Below are 22,183 nucleotides of genomic sequence, written 5' to 3' on the forward strand. Positions count from 1 at the left end.
CCCACTCCCTCCCTCATCACCCCGTCCCTTCAAACATTAGGTGTTTCAGTGTTACCTCTCACCTGTTCTCTTAATTTCCACTCCCACCAGTTCTCTCAGAGTACAGCTCATCTTTTGTTACCAAGAAATGGGCTGAGAACAGATACCGGTCCCCTTGCCACAGAAACAGCCACCTCTGCATCTCAGCTGGCCACACTGGCACCTGGGTGGATGCACTTGCAAGCCCAGCTCAGAGGGGCGCTCTGAGTGCCCCTCAGAACAGAAGTGGGCGCTCGGCACCTCCAAACACAGTGAACTCAACCCTTCTAAGCGTTTTACTAACCTGTTCACATGAAATTAAGACCCCCTCCTCTCCAGAATACCAGTGCTACCATGTGTTCCACAAAGAATGACCAAGAGAGCAAGTGGAATCTCAGCTAGGACTTCTCACACACGTCTGGGGGTCAGCTGTTCTCTCCATTCCCCCTGCCGCCATATTAACTGAGACGATCACCACTTCAAGCCTGAATTCTGAAACAGTCTCCAAGAATGCCTTCGTAGTACCAGCTGTGCTTAAGCGGCTCTCAAACTTTAGCGTGCATTCAACTCACCAGAGGGCCTGTTAAAACAATAGCACTAGGCCACACCACCAGAGTTTCTGACTCAGTAGGCCTGGGATGGGCTCAGCAAGCTCCCAGATAATACTAATTTTTCTGGACACCACCCTCAGTCTATTCTGCCTAAAACAGGTGTTCAATCACACTGCCCCCTTCAATCAAGGACCTAAAATGGCAGCCACACTTACTACATAAACCCTTCTGCTCAGCCTCATAACACCGGTCCAACCAGCCTAGAGTGATGAGTCCGACTATTTAAAAACAGCCAAGGGGGCTTCTCTGGTGGCGCAGCGGTTGAGAGTCCGCCTGCCGATGCAGGGAACGCAGGTTCGCGCCCCGGCCCGGGAAGATCCCACATGCTGCGGAGCGGCTGGGCCCGTGAGCCGTGGCCGCTAAGCCTGCGCGTCCGGAGCCTGTGCTCCGCAACGGAAGAGGCCACAACAGTGAGAGGCCCGCGTAACGCAAAAAGAACAAAAAACAAAACAAAACAAAAAAAACCTTACTGGCTATAAGGGCAAACAGAAGTGAAAACTTAGCCCTTTGAAACATAAAGGTTATATTCCCTATAAGATAATCAACATGCCAGAATTTTATTATTTATGAAGATTTGAGGATGGGGGCAGGAGCGCAGGGAGAAGAGGGCCATTATGGATCAAGCCAGCAGCAGGCAGACAGGAATTCTGGGTTCTTTGCTAAGTGCATCCAGAAAAAGTTTCTACTGCATTCAAGAGCCCAGGAGCCCCTTTGCTTCAAGACCCTCCATCAGAAATTTCTTATTGTGTACTAATTCCACTAAAACTGTGGTCCCAGATAACCTGAGCTCAGACTCGCAATGCCATTTTCAGTTATTTACCTGGAGATGTTGTTTCTGTCCTCTGAGAACTCACAATTTATACTGATGCTATGTTGGGTAGAGAGGTAACTGGTGACTTTTTTTCTCTTCTTTCTATATTATTTAAACTCTGTTCATGTCACTTTTATGATGAAATTTTGATTTATAAAGATTTTAAAACATAAAAGTAGTGTTATAAAGAAAAAAGTCTCATCTCCACCAATTCCCAGCTCTGAAGCCTTGAACAGCCCACCTTACCTCCCTAAGTTTCCGTTTCCTTATCTGTATGATGGGGATAGTCAAGCCTGCTGTTACTACTTTATAAGGTAGTTATAAAAATCAGGTATGCTCATGGAAATAAAAATATAAGCACTTATATATACTGAGGCATTAGTATAATTATCTAAGAGTGTCAAACTGCCCAACCTTGCCTGATAAGAACCACATACACACTCATACTTTATGACCTGGCGAAGCTTCTCCACACTTTGCACATAATCTAATGACCCAATATTAACCCTATCTGCTTCATGAGAACTGTTGCTTAAAGGCAGAGAGGGGATTTTTATGATTTGTGTTAAAATGAATAGAAGTCTAAAAAACCAATATATAATAATGCTGTACTTCTAAGTTCCTTGCCTCTTTTACTTGATAAATCAATTATTTAAAATAAGTGCACACCCAATCGAATAGTTAACACTTTTAAACTGTCCAAATGCATCTCTAATACGAACTTAATTTTAAATCCACTTCTATGTAATAAAGGATCAATAGTAATAGGTAAGCATTATGAATGTTGATGGAGCTATCTAGGAAATTCACAGATGAGTTAGAAAGTTAACAGCTGTGAGGGAGGAATAGTTCCTCCCACGCCTCAGATTTCCCTGAGGCGGGCCTTGGCTGGATAACACTCCTCTGCATAACACTCACACCTCTGCACTCCTCTTCTAGGAGAGGAGTTACCTGATTGGGCATAAGTGACCTGGCCCCCTTCCTATAGGGAAAGTGGGTACATTATAATCTATACTCTCCCCAGTGCGGTGAGCTAAGAAGGGCAGGTTCTACCCCACAACCCTCACCATCCTCACCAGGGAAGCTTGCAGTATAGCACCTGAAGTTCATTCAGAGGTGTGTCAAAAGCCCATTTCTCCAGGCATCTAATCTACGTCCTCCAATACAGTCTTTAAGAATAATAAAGCTGAGAGTCTGATCTCTATTGATCTGACCCCTTTACCGATATCTCAGCTGGCTCTAGACTTAGGCCAAAAAGAGACAGTTCTTTCAAAGAAAGAACTAAACACTTAAGATTTATAGGCACAGAATGGTAGCAGGGTCAGGGTTTACTCTTCAGAGACCCTTACCAACGTGTGTGGGAGTACTCAGGGTTCTTTCCCAGGCAAATCCAAGATCGCATCTGTACTCAAGAACTCCTGGCCAACATGCGTCAGGCCTATTGATTCAGCTGTGTGGAGTCCAGAGGTTCAAGGAGCACGCACAGCTGGACAACCAGACTACAGAGACCCCCAGTACAACTCATTAACTACCCAAGGGAGAGAAGGGACCCAATAAGTTCACAATCTGTGGTAGGCTGTGTAGACTTTTAGGCAAGTCACTTAATCTCTCCAACTCTGTTCCCTCATCTAGAAAAGGGGTATGAGGATATGACAATATCTACTCAACAGGTATTAACATTGCTGTTAGGAAGAGCAACAAAGAAGATATAAGGTCAAAATGCTCCTAAATAATGCATTTAAAGGAATAGGGAAATACTATTATTTTTTAAAAGAATAAACGTGCCTAGTCTTTCCTCCTGAATCACATGCTCATCATTCAGAACCAAACAGGACAGCAGAGCTCTGATCAGGAGCCACCCCTATGTGCCACAGTGCTTCATGTCATGTCTATTTTAGTAGATCTGTTAACTAACAGCAAGGGTGGTGTTTTTTGTTTTAGTTTTTTTTTATGAATTATTTGTGTATTTATCTTTGGCTGAGTTGGGTCTTCGTTGCTGTGCGCGGGCTTTCTCTAGTTGTGGCGAGCGGGGGCTACTCTTCGTTGCGGTGCATGGGCTTCTCATTGCGGTGGCTTCTCTTGTTGCGGAGCATGGGCTCTAGGCGTGCGGGCTTCAGTAGTGAGGCTCACGGGCTCTAGAGCACAGGCTCAGTAGTTGTGGCACACGGGCTTAAGTTGCTCCACGGCATGTGGGATCTTCCTGGACCAGGGCTCAAACCCGTGTCCCCTGCATTGGCAGGCGGATTCTTAACCACTGCGCCACCAGGGAAGCCCAAGAGTGGAGTTTTTAATCAATTGTTCCTAAAAAGCACTTAGTCTTCAAAACCAGAACATGATACATCAAATTCCTTTAAATTACCTGTGCTTATTGCCTTTTCCTCCTATCCTGATTTATTAATAAATACAATTATAATAAGCTGCTCTTTAATAGCCCATTGGTATGGTAATAATTTAACCTTTGCCCAATCATCTCTAATAAAACTTATTTTGAAGTGGCTTCTTTTTAGCAAAGATTGCTAACTCCCCCTGGTTTTTCTTACTAGTGAATGTGCTGGTCAACCATAAACAACGAAGAAGAAGCTCCCTAGGGTAATGCCTAGTGAGTCAGAAAGAAGCAAGAAAGTACAGCAAGAAGGTGAGATGCACACAAAAACCCTGTCTCAGCTTTCCTGAACTCAGTCCAGAGGTTTCCTTCTCAAGCTAGGAAGGATTTTTCCAAGACGAGATGATACACATGTCTTAATAGCATGGGAAATGTACCTAGTACCTAAGACAAAAAGGAGGTCAAAGAAAACTAGGATGAACTCTATATAATAATGTCTGGGTTAACTATCCTGCATTTCTTTTTTCTTTCACTATGGTAGCACACACATAATTAAAAATTTACCATCTTAACCATTTTTAAGTGTACAGTTTAGTAGTGTTAAGTATCTGTACGTTGTTGTGCAACTAACCCCCGGAACGTTTTCATCCTGCAAAACTGAAACCCTATACCCTTTAAACAGCAACTCCCTCTATGCTGCATTCTTGACTAAACAATCCAAGAGAGGGTCCCTCCTTTCTCTCACAAGCCTCTAGTCAAATTTTGCCCATAACCTTAATGATTTAGCCATTTGAAAATCTCATCCTACTAAACAGTCTTTAGAACTCAGGCTTCCGGGTGACCAGAACTCCTTGCATAACTCTGGGATTTGCATATGCCAGCTTTCGTCAGGTAATAATTAAAGCTACCAATGGTCTGTGCCCATGCTGAGCTATGATCTAGGCTTGATAAGTGAAGTATTAAAATGTCTGTAAGTGGGTTTCCCTGGTGGAGCAGTGGTTGAGAGTCCGCCTGCCGATGTAGGGGACACGAGTTCGTGCCCCGGTCCAGGAAGATCCCACATGCCGCGGAGCGGCTGGGCCCGTGAGCCATGGCCGCTGAGCCTGCGCGTCCGGAGCCTGTGCTCCGCAACGGGAGAGGCCACAGCAGTGAGAGGCCCGCGTACTGCAAAAAAAAAAAAAAAAAAGAAAGAAAGAAAAAAAGAACCCATGGTTGTCAAAGCACTTTGTAAGACTAAACAGATGAGAGGGATTACAACCAGGGAAGCAAATGGGTTCATCATTAAAGATGCTCTGGCCAGGAAATGAGGAGATGGAGCATCAAGATGCAGATCAACCACTGCCTGGCTGAGGCACCTTGGGTATGTCACCTGCCATCCAGGATTGCTCGTTTGTGAAATAGTGACTAAACTCCCTCCTTGACTGCCTCACAGCTTTGTGTGGAGGAGCAATACACCGGGTGTCAGTGGAGCAGTCACATGGGGAGTATACATTAGCTAGGGCGCCATTATGCTCTGTGCGGTCTAACTACCCACAGACTTGCTCAAGTTAGAAGCATTGCTCAACTTTGCAGATGTCCTTCTGGGCTGCTTCACAATAAATTTACAAGTGCTTGTTTTTACAAATGCATTAGAAGACCTGTTGATTGAAAGGCAGAGTAGGAATTTTTATTGTTTCATTTTTTTAAAGAAAAATCTTAATTTTAATAATTTAATTTTAAAACGAAACCTACAAATGCTAATACTATACTTCTTACGTTTCCCTCCTGTTTCTTCCTTTATATGTCTTTAAACCTTTTCCTCTCTGCCCTCTTTCCAACTCAGAAAACGCACAAATCTCACTCATTTCTACTTAAAGTAAAACCAGCCAAAAAGATAACTTTCGATTTTGTTTTCTCTCCTGAACTTCTCCCACTCCTTCTCTTCATAGGCAAAAGCTTCAAAAAAGAGTTGACTCTCACTTTCCCTACTTCCCCTCCTCCCATTCATCTTCCACTGCAGCCTGGCAAGGAACCCTCTAAGCTAAAGGTCTATGATGACCTAACTACAAAATACAAAGGATGCTTTCCAGCCTTTATCCACGTAGACCTCTTTGCAACACCTGGCTCTGCTGACCTCATTCCAGAACTCACCCCTCCCCAACCCCTTGCCCACCTTGCAGCTACCATCTCATTTAATCGTCCTGTCCCTCAAACCTCCATAGCTCTGCATGAAATCATTCCATTAGCTGCTCCTTCAATGTCTGTGTTCATGGGGCTTCCTTCCTTCACTCTCTTCTCATTTGTTTTGCTCTCTCTTGGAAAGAGCACGTACAGTTCATGCCTTCAGAACTACACATATGCTGAAAATTCCCAGTCTACCGATACAGCCCAGAGCTCTCTCTGAATGCTATGCCCTTAATTTATCACTGCTTTCAGTAATATTTTTTGAATTTATTTTATCCCAGCTTTCAAACTCAGCATTATATAAATGTTGATGCAGTGGTTACCTAGGAAACTATCAGATCAGTTAGAGGACAACTATGAGGGAGGAATACATATTTCTGAAGATAGCTCAGATTTCCATGAGCAGAGACATATGAAATTAAAAAGTAATGTGGAAAATAAACGCCTTCAGATCCTGAGAAGTTATTTTCAACTTCATCTCCATTCCTCAATCCTTATAAATATCGCACCGCTTCCTTATATTGTGAGGGTTGAATCCTAAGACAAACCGCCAAGCCCATGAGTATTGTGAACATACTCAAAAGTAGCTGAAATTTCAAATGCAAAATCTAAAATGCCGAAGACGTGCTGTATAAAGTTTAATCAACCCGTAAGGATAAATGGAAAGCACTTTTTCATGGTATAAAATAAAGCTTTAACAAAGTTGCCTTAATAACCGAGAAAGGAACAACTTACATATTCAAAAAGTGACAACTGGCTAAAATAATTCTAAAATGGGCGTAAAGGAACAGTACTTAGCAATCAAATATGATATTATAAAACACATTCAGTGGAAAGGAAAAATGTCACGATGTATTATGCTTTGAAGTGGGTTACCAAAGAGTAAAATTAATATGATCCCAATTTAGAAAAAAAATTAATATCTCTATATATGAAGAGAAAAAGAAAGAATACACACCCAAAAAACAGTTATGGTGATGGTAATACATATTTTATCTCTCCTTTGTGCTTTGGTATATTTCCTGAATTTTCTATGACAAATGCTTCTTAAATGTACTTTTCAGCCAAAGTTACAAGAAGAATACAATTAGAAAAACAATCACAATACAATGTTCAATGAAAAAGGTATGGCTACATCTATATCAAGGAGCACATGCCTAGAGAAAATACTGGAATGAAATATACCAAAATTCTAACAGTGCTCATAATTCTTCTTTCCTCCATCTTGCCCGATGCTTGGCAATATGGTTACATTATTTCATAATAAAATAAATGGTTAAAATTTTAAAAGATAAAAAAAGGCTCAAGAGGGAGTTGTACCCCAAGAGTTGAATTTGGTTTTGTTTCTGCTTTTATGTAACAGGGTGACCTACTCACTAAATCCCTTAGGAGCTCTGAGACTCCTTCCCTAATTTGTAAAATGGGCACTTATACCTGCCCAGGCCTCTCTCCACCCTACCCATTAGTAAAACACAAAGCCCTATCTAACATCAACACTGCAATTTACCCAAGGGTTGGACTGCTCTCCCCAGTCCCCCAGGAACACCCGCACCCCCCCCTTTCCTGACCTTTTCACATTAGATGTTCGGTGCTGTCCGGATGCCTGTTTTGTATCAAACGATGAGAAGTGTTGGCTGCTTGTTGCCATATCTACACGAGAAGGCCTGTTAATAAAAAGGCAGTGAGGTTGTTACTTCTTTGTCTTACAGGAAAAGTCCACATAGATTAAAGTATACAACACAAGTCCTTCAATTATTTATATTATCTCACTTCCATTTCTTATCAGTTTTGCAAATCAAATAGCAGAATCCACTCAGTTACATGGTGACTATTCCTGAAATACAGCCCCAATAAAATAAACTTATTTTTCTTTATATTCCAGTACACAAAAAAGAAATTAATGAAATCACCCCCCAAAACTCTCCACCCAAAGATAACGTTGTAGCTTGTATATATCCTTCCAAATCTTTTCCCTATCTATCTGTCTATATTTTTCTTGATTGAAATGGAATATTACTGTAGGGGAGAAACAAGTTTTTGTCAACCCTCTTAGGGTCACTGGCTGGGTCTGGAAATTAAACTGACAAAGACAGATCAACAAGAGAAAAGCACACAAAGTTAATTGAATGGTTACATGTACGTGAGAACCTTCATAGGACAATAAAGACCCAAAGAAGTGAGCAGAGCAGAAATCTTTTATACCTTTCTGACAAAGAAACAATACATTTGTCAAGAATTGGAAAAACAAATGGTGAAGGCCTAGGGGTAAATGGTGAAGGAATAGCTTGGAATAAATAAGGGTTAATTTAACAAGATTTGTCTGCAGACTCTGAGCTGTACGAGTCTGTCTCCAGTAAAAACAGAATTTATGTCCCACCTTTAGGCAGAAAGAGGGAACTTTTTCAGTGTTTACTGCTTCTTGATTGCCTTCAGCTCAAAATGATTTTTATGTCAAAGAGGCATACGTATTTTGGGATAACATATTCTGGTTTCCTTTATTATATGCTTACTTTATCCTGAATCTTTTCTTCTCAACAAATACTGAGTTGCTCTATCATAGCTAGTGTCCACATAGCAGTCTACTGAAGAGAGGTAACATAATTTGTTACCTATCCCTCATTTTGAGGCATGCTAGTTGCTCCCAATGTTTGGCAATTATCAATACAAACAATACTGCAATAAGCCCCTTTACTCACTTGCCTGATTATTTCCTAAGGATAAATTCTGGAGTGAAAGGGCAAGTATTTTGTAAAATATCTTATGTTTTAAAAACTGGCTTGTTTCCCATTATATATTTATACCACAGAATGCTGAGGTAACACAGAGGAGCTGGAGACCAATCTGGTTTGCAGAATCTTAGGCCACATTTTGACCTAGATCTACCGCAGAGACACACGCAGAGGCAAGCCTACTGGAGAGAAGGAAACTTCCATAGAGCTTAAGAATAAGCCCTGCCCTGTATATAACAGAATCGTCAACCTCCCACTGACGATTCACCTTAACTGTCCACAGCCATAGAGAAGAGAGGAAAGGGTTATTGACCATCCCTTTAGGAAAGCTTCTTTTTTTAAAATTCTAAGATGTCAATGCCCTTATTGTACATTAAGTGGAGTATGATTATATTCTACCTTCAGACTTCCCAATACCCGGTAATATTTTATATTCAACATTCATCTTTTCTTGAACATGTCAAGTTTCCTAAATTTCATATATCAGGTTAGGGGAAAATCAAGGTTCTTTTCACAAGGGTGGTTGGGTGTGGGTGATGGGAGAAAAGAAAACGCCACGGTTAAGTGGAAATGTAGCTTGAAGGCATGTTATTTTCTATCACAAGAACTTCTTACCAGGAGAATGGAGGAAGCCCTAAGCACTTAGGTAAACCAGACTCCAGGGTACTGACTGACATCTCAGTTTACAAGCAGGGAAAGAGGAATAAGATAGATTCAAAGGGCTGTCTAGCCTTTCGGACCATTCTTGCCTATCCGTTCCCTTACAGATTCATTTATTAAGGGCTAGAAAAATATGTTCTCTGAAATGTATATAAAAATGTCCCCATTTCTCATTTGCCTTATCTTTAATTTTAAAATTCTCCCCAATATTGAAATTTTTATATAATCAAAATTAATATTTCCCTTTAATATTTCTGATTTTGAGGGCATACTTCGGAAAACCTCCACAAAGATTATATAACATAATTTTACCATGCTGCTTATTTTTTTAATATTTAATGTTGATCCATTTATAATTTGAGTATATGGTACAAGATAGTGCTGTGCATTTTTCTTAATCTTTTGCTATTTTTCCCAAGATAATTTTTAAAAACCTGTATCTTTACCCCAATGATTTGACATACCATATATATAAAACACTAAATTAATTAAGTTCTGCTAAAATCAAGTCTGTTGTGTCAGGTAACTGTTGCATGTTTCAAAGCTACAATTATAGCATCTTTACCAGGCAGAAAACACTTAAATTTAGCAGAACTTAATAATTATTAATAAAACAATACTAGATATTTTTTCATTTTTCTGGGGTACAAAAGTTTGGTTTTTTATGCTTTTCTATACATGTACATTAAGTCCCAGAAATTCTACAGTATTTTAAAATTCATATTAGTATCACAATAAGTACATCATGCTACAAACTGATTTTTTTATTCAGTTTTTTTTTATAGACCTAATTCATTCACTTACTAGATAGTAAACTACTATCCAGTATTTTATCAAGAACCTATTTACCCCTTTTTTATGAGAAATGCTTAAATACATAGAGAAAATAATTTAACACACAAGTATATCTAGAATCCACTTTTGTGTACAGTGTGATCTAAATTTAATTGTTTCCCCTATGGATAGGCAATTATCTCAACAGCAATGAATAACTCATCCTTCAGCTACTCAGTAGCTTTGAAATAAGATTAAAAAAAAAAGATTGCATGCCCACTCAATGCCATCTTGGAGCACTGTCTAACAGGCCCACCCAAGGAATATTTCATTCTATAAGGGATATATCCTTGTTTGACTTGCTATTTTCTATTGATTAAGGTCTATATTCTATAAAATAATATAATATGTTAACTTGCAGATTTTTTTGGTCTGGTACATATGCAAATAATTTGGTATGGTTATGGTTTTATTGCCTTGTAGGAGATTAACCAGTTTTGTATATAACAAATCTTATTCGAACATTTTTCCTTCAATTCCCCAAATGCTCTTGGAACGGTTTCACCATCTTGATGATTTCCTCATTGATAAGTAAATGTTTGACATGCGTTCACCCTAAAATTATCACACTCCAACATAATGAATGACGCTGTTATCTCTAACCCAGGGCAGGTTTTCATACATGTACAGGGCAGTTTCAGGCACTCTTTGGATCCATTCACTTATTTGCCTCTGTCTGCACCATTCACACAACTTTCATTAGCTTGGCTTTATTAGATCCTATATGACAATGGGCAAGCCCTCTACTTTATTAAATGCTCTTTGGGGGAGGGGGGTGTCTGGGACTGCTATTGCAACTTCATTCTTATTTACAAGTTTTAGAATCAGTTATTGTAAAGTTCCAAGAAAAGTCCTGCTGAGGTTTTGAGTGGGACTTCATTATATTTTCAGAGATTTTGCAGAGAACTGTAAACTTTACAATATTATATTTTCCACATCTATACACATTTATTCAGGTCTTCTCTTACTTCCTTCAATAAAGGAAGGAAATATACATAACACACTGCACTGAGGTACGTGTACCCTTGCAAAGACGCCATGCTAGATGTTCCTTATATTGCTTTAGTTTTAGAATGTGTACCACCAAAGCAAGCACAGTTAATAAAATTTTAACTGAAAAAAATGACTTGTCTGTTCCACTTCTGAGCATAACCTAGACGTTAAACTCAAATGTCAGGAAAAAAATGTATTTTTAGCTAGAGAAAACTATTGTTATTGGGTTTATAGAGGCTAAGAAAAACAGTACCTCGTATTTCATTTACAGGTATAGGTATGCTAGAAAATGTGTCCTTATTTTGCCCTGATTTTACTTCTTTAATTTCTGTACGTTTTTAAACAGCTTTACTGATACATTATTCACAGACCATACAATTCACTCACTTAAATTATACAATGTTTTTTAATATTCATAGATAGTATGTCACTTCCACCACAATCTAATTTTACATCTTGTCACCCAAAAGATACTCTATATCCATCCACCAGCAATCGCTTCGCATGTCCCTCCACCTCTAGCCCTAAGAAACCACTAATTTACTTCCTGTATGTACACATTTGCCTATTCTGGATGTTTTATATTAATGAAATTATATAATATGTGGTCTTTCATGACTGGTTTTTTTCACTTAGCATAATGTTTTCAAGAGTCATTTGAGCTGTTGCATGTATCAATACTTCATTCCTTTTTACTGCCAAATAATAATCCATTGCATAGATATAACACGCTTCATTTGTCATTTCATTAGTTTATGGGTATATGAGTTATTTCCACTTTTTGGCTATTATGAATAATGCTATTAATATTCATGTACAAGTTCTTGTGTGGACATATACTTCATTTCTCTTGGTATAGAACTAGGAGTGGAATTGCCGAATCCTATGGTAACTCTATGTTTGACATTTTGAAGAGCTGCCAGACCATTTTCCAAAGTGACTGTGTGATTTTACATTCCCACCAGTAATGTATGAAAGTTTCAGTTTCTCCACATCTCGGACAACACGTGTTACTGTCCATCTTCGGGGGTGTGATGGTATCTTATTGTGGTTTTGATTTGCATTTGTCTAATGACTGGTACTGAGTATCTGCTTAGCTACATATTAACCATTTGTACGTCTTCTTTGGAAAAATGCCTGTTCAGGTTCTTTGGCCATTTTTTAATTGGGTTACTTGCCTTTTTATTATCGAGTGTCATACCGCTCTAATTTTTAATCACTAGGTAGAACTATTCTCAGAGGAAACGCTTACAGCTTCATTTTTTTATACTTTTTCTCTCATTCAAATCATAGTTAGCAGAATCAATTCAAATTTAACTTCCCCCAATAAATCCGATACAATGAGCTATGTTCCTGCACGATGAAATATAAGCTAGCCCATTTAAAAAAGAAAGAAATAAAATAAAATTTTAAAAATTAATAAAAAGACACTTAATATCTTGAGGCTTTTTTAACTTTCCCCTAAAGTTAAAATCTCTCTTTAGGGGACTAGAGAAATGCATGAAGAAAGACCAGTGGGTGTGCTCCAGGAGGCACCATTATGAAACCTACAGTTGGAATGGCGCCCACTGGAGCTATGACACAGGACTCCAGCGGCACCACCGACAGATTTACAGGAAACCTACTGCTTCATATTATTGCCCATATGACCAACCTGTCTTTCTTACCAAAGAAAACTGCTCATCAGACCAAATTCTGTCCCATGGATGATGTTTTCAAATAGCCATTCTCATGGCCAGCGATCAGAGGAAAAAGGGAGGTGCTACTCTTACTGCTGGGAGAGCAGAACAGCCTATAAATTACCAGGCACTCCCCAAATACATGTTACTGTCAACTTCACCCCCTCGCCTGCTATGCTATCAGAATCAAAGGAAACGGGCTTCCCAGTGGCGCAGTGGTTAAGAATCCGCCTGCCAACACAGGGGACACGGGTTTGAGCCCTGGTCTGGGAAGATCCCACATGCCACAGAGCAACTAAGCCCGTGCGCCGCAACTACTGAGCCTGCGCTCAAGAGCCTGCAAGCCACAACTACTGAGCCCATGCGCCACAACTACTGAGCCTGCGAGCCACAACTACTGAGCCTGCGGGCCACAACTACTGAAGCCCGTGTGCCTAGAGCCCATGCTCCGCAACAAGAGATGCCACCGCAACGAGAAGCCCGTGCACCGCAACAAAGAGTAGCCCCCGCTCGCCACAACTAGAGAAAGCCCATGTGCAGCAACGAAGACCCAATGCAGCCAAAAATAAATTAATTAAAAATAAATAAATTTTAAAAAAGAATCAAAGGAAAGAAATTTCAACATTTTTTTTTTTTGCCATACTAGTCCTATCCTTTAGAGGGAAGATCTAAAAAGCTGAAAAAGGCCAAAGGGCAAGCACCAACACAGGGTATAATTATTCTATTAGGTGAGATACTAGCGAATTTATAAACTAGATAAACTACCCCTAAAAAATTCGTACTTAGACTTATTAAAAAAGGCTTCCTCGATCAAAATTATAAACCTTCATATTATCTGAAGGACTTGGGTGGTTTTTACATTCTTTGTGCTTTTCCATAAAAGGAAGAGCTCAAGGAGGTGGAGAAACTTAACTTGGAAGAAAGAAGGGTTAGAGGAAAGCAGAGAAAAAGAAAGAATATGAGAGCTATTTCCAGACACTTCCCTCCCTTGTTCACTTGGAAGGTTCCAATTCATCCTTCTAGATCAGCTTCTCTGGAGCTGTATCCTACTCCCAAATGATTCAGAAAAATACATAATAGTGAGTATACAGCCAGAGAATAATACACAAATGTAGCAAAATGTTAAAAAGGGATTCAGGGTATAGAGAAGTTCTCTGTATTATTCTCATACCTTTACTCTTAAGTATGGAGTTACTGCAAAATAAGATGTTTTTAAAAGACAGCTCCTGTAGCAAAGGGCAGAGAACAGAGATTAAATAGGAGTGGCCACTAGGCCTCTGGCACCTGTGGACCAGCCAACACCAGTGGAGAATGCCAAGCCCTTGGGGTCATGGGCACACCAACAGGTCCAGCCATCAGAGGTGCTTCAGGAGCAGAGGCAGCAAGGACAGAGCTCACTGCAAAAATAGCCGATGAGACTTCAACCAGAGAGCAACACCCAGACCAGGGCTCCATCCCTGTGTCACTTCCTCCTGCCTCCAGAGGCCATCCGGGAAGGAGGAGAGGGAGGGGGAACCTTTGAGAAGGGAGATGTCAGCCCGATGCAGAGTTTAAGTTTTTACTTGTCTGGGCATTTACCTCTCCTACTCCCCCAAGAAAATCTGAGTCCCTCCGAAAGAGGCTTTCTGAATTTTGAACAGATGATGTCATCTTTAATTGACAACTTAATGGTTTTTTCCCCATCCTCAAGGGAGATGAGAGTTCCAGGGCAAAGTGAGGACAGGTGAAAAGAATAAAAGTTCATTTCTGGATAAAAGAGAAAGCATGCCCAGACCCTACTCACTAAGAAAATGGAGGGTGGGACTTACTGTCTTTTTAGAAAAAATAAAGTACCCCAATAGATGCTGTTTTTCTTGCCCAGAGCCACAGCAAATCACTGACAGAGTTGGAAACTAAAATCAGAGCCTGTATCTTTTCAGCTTCTTTCCTTAGGCAAAGCAAACTGTACTCCACGTTATTTAAAACAAGTAACAATAGAATGTTAGTTGGCAAGAGATATACACGGCACCTGTTTCATTTTGCTGGGGTTTTTTTTTTACTCATTTTTTTAAATTTAAAAGAAAATCCCTTCCCTACTGGAAGGTTCTCTTATTTCTAGTGGAAATTTTCTACCTAATCTTTTAACTATCCTTCTTCAGTTCCCTACTGTAGTGCGAATTAGGAGAAAGCATGCTGCAACACAGGCAGAATGCTGGATTCTACCCTAGCTGTGCAAGCAGTGTGACTCTGGACCAATCACTCACCTCTGCCAGGGGCTGGGGGTGGGGTGAGTAGGAAGCAGGGAGGCTACTGTTTAACGTGTGTAGAGCTTCCATTTTACAACATGAAAAGACTTACAGAGGTGAATGGTGGTGATGGTTGCACCACATTATGAATGTATTTATTAATACTACTGCAGTGGTGGTTATGACGGCTAAAGTTTATGTTACATGTATTTTACAACGATAAAAACAAAAACAACAAAAATGGGGGACTTCCCTGGTGGCACAGTGGTTAAGAATCCACCTGCTAATGCAGGGGACATGGGTTCGAGCCGTGGTCCGGGAAGATCCCGCATGCCGCAGAGCAACTAAGCCCGTGTGCCACAACTACTGAGCCTGTGTGCCACAACTACTGTAGCCCGTGTGCCTAGAGCCTGTGCTCCACAGCAAGAGAAGCCACCGCAATGAGAAGCCCACACACTGCAGCAAAGAGCAGCCCCCATTCATCACAACTAGAGAAAGCCTGTGCACAGCAACGAAGACCCAACGCAGCCATAAATAAATAAATTTAAAAAAAAAAGGGGGGGAAAAAGCAGCACACACACAAAAGCCAGAAGAGGGCTAACAATACATTTGTCCTGTCTACCTCACAGGGATGCTCTGCAGAAGCAATGCATTCCATTTTGTAAAATCACTTTTTAAACTGGAACATGACATAAATGTGGTGCTGATGTTGTTAGAAGAGTTAAGTGATTGGGGCCAAGAACTTCCCATTAGACAGACACCACTGCACTCCTGCTACTCAGCAGTTCAAGTTTCCTGCAGTCACAGCCACAGGCCACTTAGTGGCACTTCGCCACTTTCCTTAGTCCCTCAAAGGAGGGATGCAGACCCTTTTCAGGATGCAGAGCAAATGGAGGTTTTCAGCATAACACTGAATGGGGGTGACTGTTTATCATTTCTTTTAAAACACCACCTAAAACAAAGATTAGCAAAAAAAGAAATTTCTGAAAAGCAATGGTGAAAACAAGCTTTCCTTTCATTTGTCTCATGATCCATGAAGGAAAGAAAAATTAAGGCTACCCAAAAGTTTTCCAGGCTAGATAATGTGTCTTTCCTCTGGGTTCCATGGTCAGAATTTAAAACTCATCATAGTGGGCTTCCCTGGTGGCGCAGTGGTTGAGAGTCCGCCTGCCGATGCACGGGACACGGGTTCATGCCCCAGTCCGGGAAGATCCCACATGCCGCGAAGCGGCTGGGCCCGTGAGCCATGGCCGCTAAGCCTGAACGTCCGAAGCCTGTGCTCCGCAACGGGAGAGGCCACAACAGTGAGAGGCCCGCATACCGCAAAAAAAAACAAAAAACAAAAAACTCATCATAGTATGATGAATGGTCTACTTTTCAGTTGCTGTGAGTAGCTTACAAGCTTTTTAAGGACAGGGACTCTCTTAGCCCAGAGAAGCTCAATAAAGTTTTGGTTGAATGAATGACATTTGTATTTATTGTATATCTGTCAGCACCCTTGTGCCAAACACAATATCAATACTTGGCATTTTATGTCACTTATGTAGATCACGGAAAGTATCCATGAATATCATGGAGTCCTCATTCACAAGCAAGCAGCTATCAGTAAATATTACGGCTTCCCCCACAAACATCTATTAGAGGAGACAAGCAAAACACAAGGGGAAACATACAAATACTCAGGTAATTAAGCACCAAAGTTTAATTTTCTTTAGCTCTTCAATGTGTGGCTGTTTTCATAGTGGTGTACTGTATATATTCATATTCAGCCTGTGGTACCAAGTGGGCACATAAAATGCTTTTGTTATACAGGGATGATATTGCCTTTAAAAATAGCTAATATTAAAGATGGGTGATGGCACATAATGCTGTATATTAAGGCCCAGTTTGCTAGCTCATGGCAAGGCTCAAATTCTGACCCACCCAGTAAGCTAAGAAGATAATGACTACAGCCCCAAACCACAAGAGAAAGTCAAGTCTGGGTCCCACACTTCCCTGGTTTCTAAAATATAGTCACCTGTAATGACCTGAAATAAGATATTCTATAACCCACTAATCTAAAACGATCACCAAAGAAATCCATTCATACCACTTGAATGGTCACTAAAGACTTTCCACACCAGGTATTCCCTGGTAGCACAGTGGTTAAGAATCTGCCTGCCGGGCTTCCCTGGTGGTGCAGTAGTTGAGAGTCCGCCTGCCGATGCAGGGGTCACAGGTTCGTGCCCCGGTCTGGGAAGATCCCACATGCCGCGGAGCGGCTGGGCCCGTGAGCCATGGCCGCTGAGCCTGCGCATCCGGAGCCTGTGCTCCGCAACGGGAGAGGCCACAACAGTGAGAGGCCCGCATACCGCAAAAAAAAAAAAAAGGGGAGGGGGCTGCCTACATTCCCCCAATCAACCCATGGCTAAGAGACACAATACAACAGCCTGTAGGAGTACAGATTGGCCAACTTTTAGCACCATGGAGTCACAGTCAGCACTCTGAATTACTTTGGGCAACTGATTTAACATTTTCCCACCTTGTTTTCCTTCTCTGTAAAAGGGGAGATCAATTAACACGGTTGTTATTTAAGATACAAAGACAGACTTTCTGTGGGTACCGGACCTGACACAGAAGACATTTTAAAAAGGATCTAATCCATTTCTTCTCCACTAAGATATGAAAACGATGACACAGCAAAAAGCTGCTAAACCTCCCTCACTGCTTTGTTCAGGAAACCACACAGAGCCTCACAATCCCTTATCTCATGACAGGCCTCAGAGACTTCTGCTAATCAAATGAGAGATTTGATGCAAAAAATGGGAGATTAAAAACCATACAAAGTCACAAGTGGGTTATAATCTTATAAATTTGTTTATGATGTACTGGGTTGGAAATCAAAACGTATTTTCCATAAAAACAACGATTGATATATATCTATACCAATATATATCTCTATGCAGGCGTTGTGTGTGTGTGTGTATATATATATATATATACACACACATGCATATATCTCTATGTACATTCATATGTATATGCACACAAATATGTTAAATTCTCTACCTAAGCCATCAAAGCCTATTTAAGCCCTAAATTATAAATAACTGGCCAGAGTCTTAAGAGTCAGGAGCGAGACGACTTCACCACTCATACTTTAGTGACACTTCAGTGGCTCATCATGGCCCTTGCCACAGTTTCTTGGCAAGGTACCCTTGGTACCTGTCTTTCTCTAACCAGACTATCCTCACTAGAACTGCAGGCCTCTCAAGCTTCTTGGCAAACCCTGAAGAGACCATAGTGAAGGGGATCAGAGTATGTCACCCCAAAATATATCATTTTCACGTAAAGATTATTTTGAGGTGAAGGCAATTAGCTCTCTGCTCTCTTCCTTTCTATCTAAAATCAGGGTATCAATTTCCTTTTGTAATGATGTCTCCCTCTCCCACACCAGGAAGAAAACTAGTCCAAAGATAACTCTTATCACCTGAGAGGACTCTTAGCTGCATAAAAAACTTACTAAACAATTCTTCTCTAACATACATTTTCTAATCATCTTCCCATAACTTACCCTCATCCAGAAGCCCCCCAAACTCTTTTATTTAGCTTCTTCTCCACACTTCATCATTCTTTGTTTAGATGGTAAATAAGCCCCCAATTTTAACCACCTCCTTGAGGCACATTTCTTTGTGAACTTTCATATGTGCATATGCAATTAAACTTGTTTTTCTCTTCCCTTGCTAATCTGTCTTTTATCCATTTAATTTGCAGGGCCCCAAGCATGAACCTAAGAGAACAGAGGAGAAAGTTTTCCTCTTTTACAATGGTCTCTCATATCTCAGGGTCTTTGCCCTAATAAACTCTGCTGCTACACCTGATTGCCACTAGTATCTAGCAATATCAGCCTCAATTCAGACATCCCCTCCTCCAGAAAGCCCTACAAGGTCAGCATCTCTCTGAACTCCTGCCATCACCCAGGTGTAGGTTGGTCATCCCTCATCTTTGCTCCCACAGAACCCTGACCTTCTCCATACTACAGAGTTTATCCCATTACATCCCAGTAACAGTTTCTTGAATAAACTGAAGTGCCTGAATGAATATTAATAACCCAAGATATCTGCTCTGTTTTCTTTAAAAAAAAAAAAAAAAAGTCCTACCTAGTTCACTCTCAAGTAGTAACCATCTGGCAGCACAGGGAGACCCCTGAATCGGGGCTGTCTGGGCTACCAGGGGTGGTTCTTCAGAGCCAAGACCAGACAAACACTTTACAGGTTCAGGTTCTTATTGCTACTATCTTGTTTTTGTTTTATTTTGTTTTGTTTTGTTAATTTGGTTGGTTGGTTTGGGTCTGTTGTTTGCTCTTGATTCTGGTTTTGATTTCTTAGTCTATATCTTTCCAGATACTGCAATGGAGTGAATGGTGACTAGGAAATCTAGCTGCTGGCCCCATTTTAACTACTGTATGATCTCTATCTTCGCTCTTCCCAATCTGTAAATTGAGGGGGTAGTCTAAGAATGGCCCCTAAATCTCACTGCCCATAGTCCTCAGGGACGCCTGTAATAAACACAGTTCTCCCTCCAGAGCTCAGATAACTCTAATAAGCAGCCAGGTTTGGGGACCACTGGAAGGGGCAGAGATGTGAAGTCAAGTCACATCTGGGATCGAGTTCTAATTCCTCCACTCACTTCCTGTGTGACCTTCAGCAAATTACTTAACCTCTCTGCATCTCCATTTACTTGCTTGTTACGGCAGAGATAGTAACTAGTTTATAGGATTGAAGGGAAGATTGATGCACACAGAGAGTACCAATTGATGGCTGGCCCACCGCAGATGATCAGTAAATGGTACTGAGGCCCCTTCACCCTCAGGTGTATTCTCATGGCATCCTATCATTTCTCTGCCACGGCCCCTAAGAGCTTCCAGAGGGCACGGTATCTCTGTCTTACTCTCCACCCCACCCCCAGTGCCCAGCACAGTGCCTATGGCAGTGCCCAACATTACAGCACACACTCAGTATTTACTGAATAACATACTAGAATATACTAACATAACCAATTTCCCTCCCTCTCTCAATAGACTAGACTGTGACCTCCTCCAAAGCAGGGCTTGTTCTTATTTACTGATCTAAAAACCAGCACTTAATAGAGTGCCTATCACATGCTTGTTGAACTAATTCAATTATTTTCAAAATCTCTTTCCAGGTCAAGCATACCAAGGATCTGTGGCTCCAGAAGATCTGGGGCAGAATTACATGCAAGTATTTGTATGTCTTTAATATAAATATTTGGCTGCAAAGTACCAATACTTCTACAGTTGAAAAATTACAACACATATAATGAAATAATTAGGTAGTTTCTGAATGTTCCCCTCACCTGCTAATAGTATCTGCTCCACGAGGGCAGATATAATATCTCGTTCAGCATCATGTCCCCAAAGTCTGGCAAGAGCTTTGTGACAAATGTAAACGTTCGTTTGTTAATGAATGAATGAATGACTATAAGTTCTTTACCAGTCTAGGTAAGGCAGAATTTCCTATTTTTAGGACTCTTTCCTCATTGAATTCAAAGTTGCTGCATTTAGGAATGACAAAATGTTTAAAAATAAAAACAGCAGATGTTTGATCTCTGGGTGGTAGAGAGTTTCTTTTTTAAAATCCTTGATTTATTTTTTATGCTGCAGGAAATCAATCAAAATACTAACACCCAAAAAAACTCACATAATATATTCTGCATCTACAAAGACAACTGTTAACAGTTGGTATTTAAAAGTATTTTGATTACTGATCTCTGAACTTAACTTTTAGAAATCGTTTTAGCCAATGTGATTTTAAGATAAAGGAATGAGATCAGGAACCAAATGATCTGGATCAGATCACTAAAATAATAAGACTTTCATGTAACAAAGACCAATCAAGAACATATGGGGGTTATCAAGGGAACCAAAATCTAACCTCTCTCTTTACAAACGGTTCAAAATTGATTCAATAAAAATTCAGCAAGGATACAGTTCTAGCCTCCAGTGTATTCCGAAGGGGACACAATGACTAAGGACAGATGTTTAGACTAAAGGGTCTGCGTCACCAGAAAAAAAATGGCACCGACTCAAATGCACAATTAGAAAAGGGTGGTCATGCAAAGGTCACTCTTGGGTAACTCCCATTTACTGTGATCTGCTACAAAGAGACTGGCTGAACCCAACACAGCACAGACAGCGGTGAAGTCTATGACTACTGACGCTATTCTGCCAGCATGCCACGGTACTTAATTTTTAAGGTTTTAATCACCCTAACAAAACAAAACGCCATAACGACGCCAACAAAGGACATAAGACAAACACAGTGAATACAAAGTGAGCCGTCATCATCCTTCCATTGTTCTGCAGCCCCATGCACACCTTGCAGCAGCAGTAAACCTGCCATAGCATCCCGGGAAGACTGAATCCTTCTCAGCAAGATTCACTATTTTCTCCAATTTCAGCACTCACTCTCAGGAACTTAAGAAAAAAAGATATGGGGGGCAGGGGGAGCCCTGGCAGGCTTGACATGAAGGCTTTAATGAAGTCAATGTCAATTAACAAAAACTGCAGGTCTCCAGTGAAATTTCACTCCAATATTTTTAATCAGCATAGCTTTCCTTAAATTAAATCCTCACAGATCCAAAGAGAATGCTGCAATCATACCCCCAGGAACAGCTAAATAAATGCGACATACTCACAGGTTTAGAGCAGCTGTAACTTTGAAGGAATTAATATAGCCCCACTGTGAAGATGCCCTCTCTTCTACCAGATTTTTTAAAAGCCAATGAAAAGAAGAGACAATCCTCAATTTAAAAGGCAAAAAAATCCTCAATTTCTGTTTTATTTCTTGGTCTCTGGTGAGACTCTCAATTACTGAGCTTAAGAAAAGAAGTTGCCCGGCAGCTGACAGCATCCCAGAGCTTCCCAGGGCAGAATTTAAGACATGTCAGTTAAAGTGGCAGCTACACTCACTGCCGAAGCTGATGCTCCTGCAGGAAGGGATGCCGGGAGATTTTTTTTTTTTCCCAATCTCTGCTGCAGCCTAATTCTAATCCATCACTGTTTGGTTATCCTAGGGAAGCAAGCAAGAAAAATACAAATAGCCTGGATTTATAAAATCCACAGGGCCTTTTAATGAT

The 22,183-nt window shown here is 40.7% G+C and overlaps 1 protein-coding gene across 2 annotated transcripts in view; it reads right to left on the reverse strand.

Annotated features, from left to right (window-relative positions):
* Positions 1-22,183, reverse strand: part of TTC39B (tetratricopeptide repeat domain 39B) — a 148,640-nt gene that overhangs the window by 72,583 nt on the left and 53,874 nt on the right. For both annotated transcript variants that reach the window (XM_067744417.1, XM_067744416.1), the window contains one exon: positions 7,495-7,590. In XM_067744417.1, the coding sequence (XP_067600518.1) occupies positions 7,495-7,574 (80 nt within the window). In that variant the 5' untranslated portion in view covers positions 7,575-7,590. The remainder of the gene's footprint in view (positions 1-7,494; positions 7,591-22,183) is intronic.

Source organism: Pseudorca crassidens, chromosome 7 (genome assembly GCF_039906515.1).
Source record: "Pseudorca crassidens isolate mPseCra1 chromosome 7, mPseCra1.hap1, whole genome shotgun sequence".
NCBI lineage: Eukaryota > Metazoa > Chordata > Mammalia > Artiodactyla > Delphinidae > Pseudorca > Pseudorca crassidens.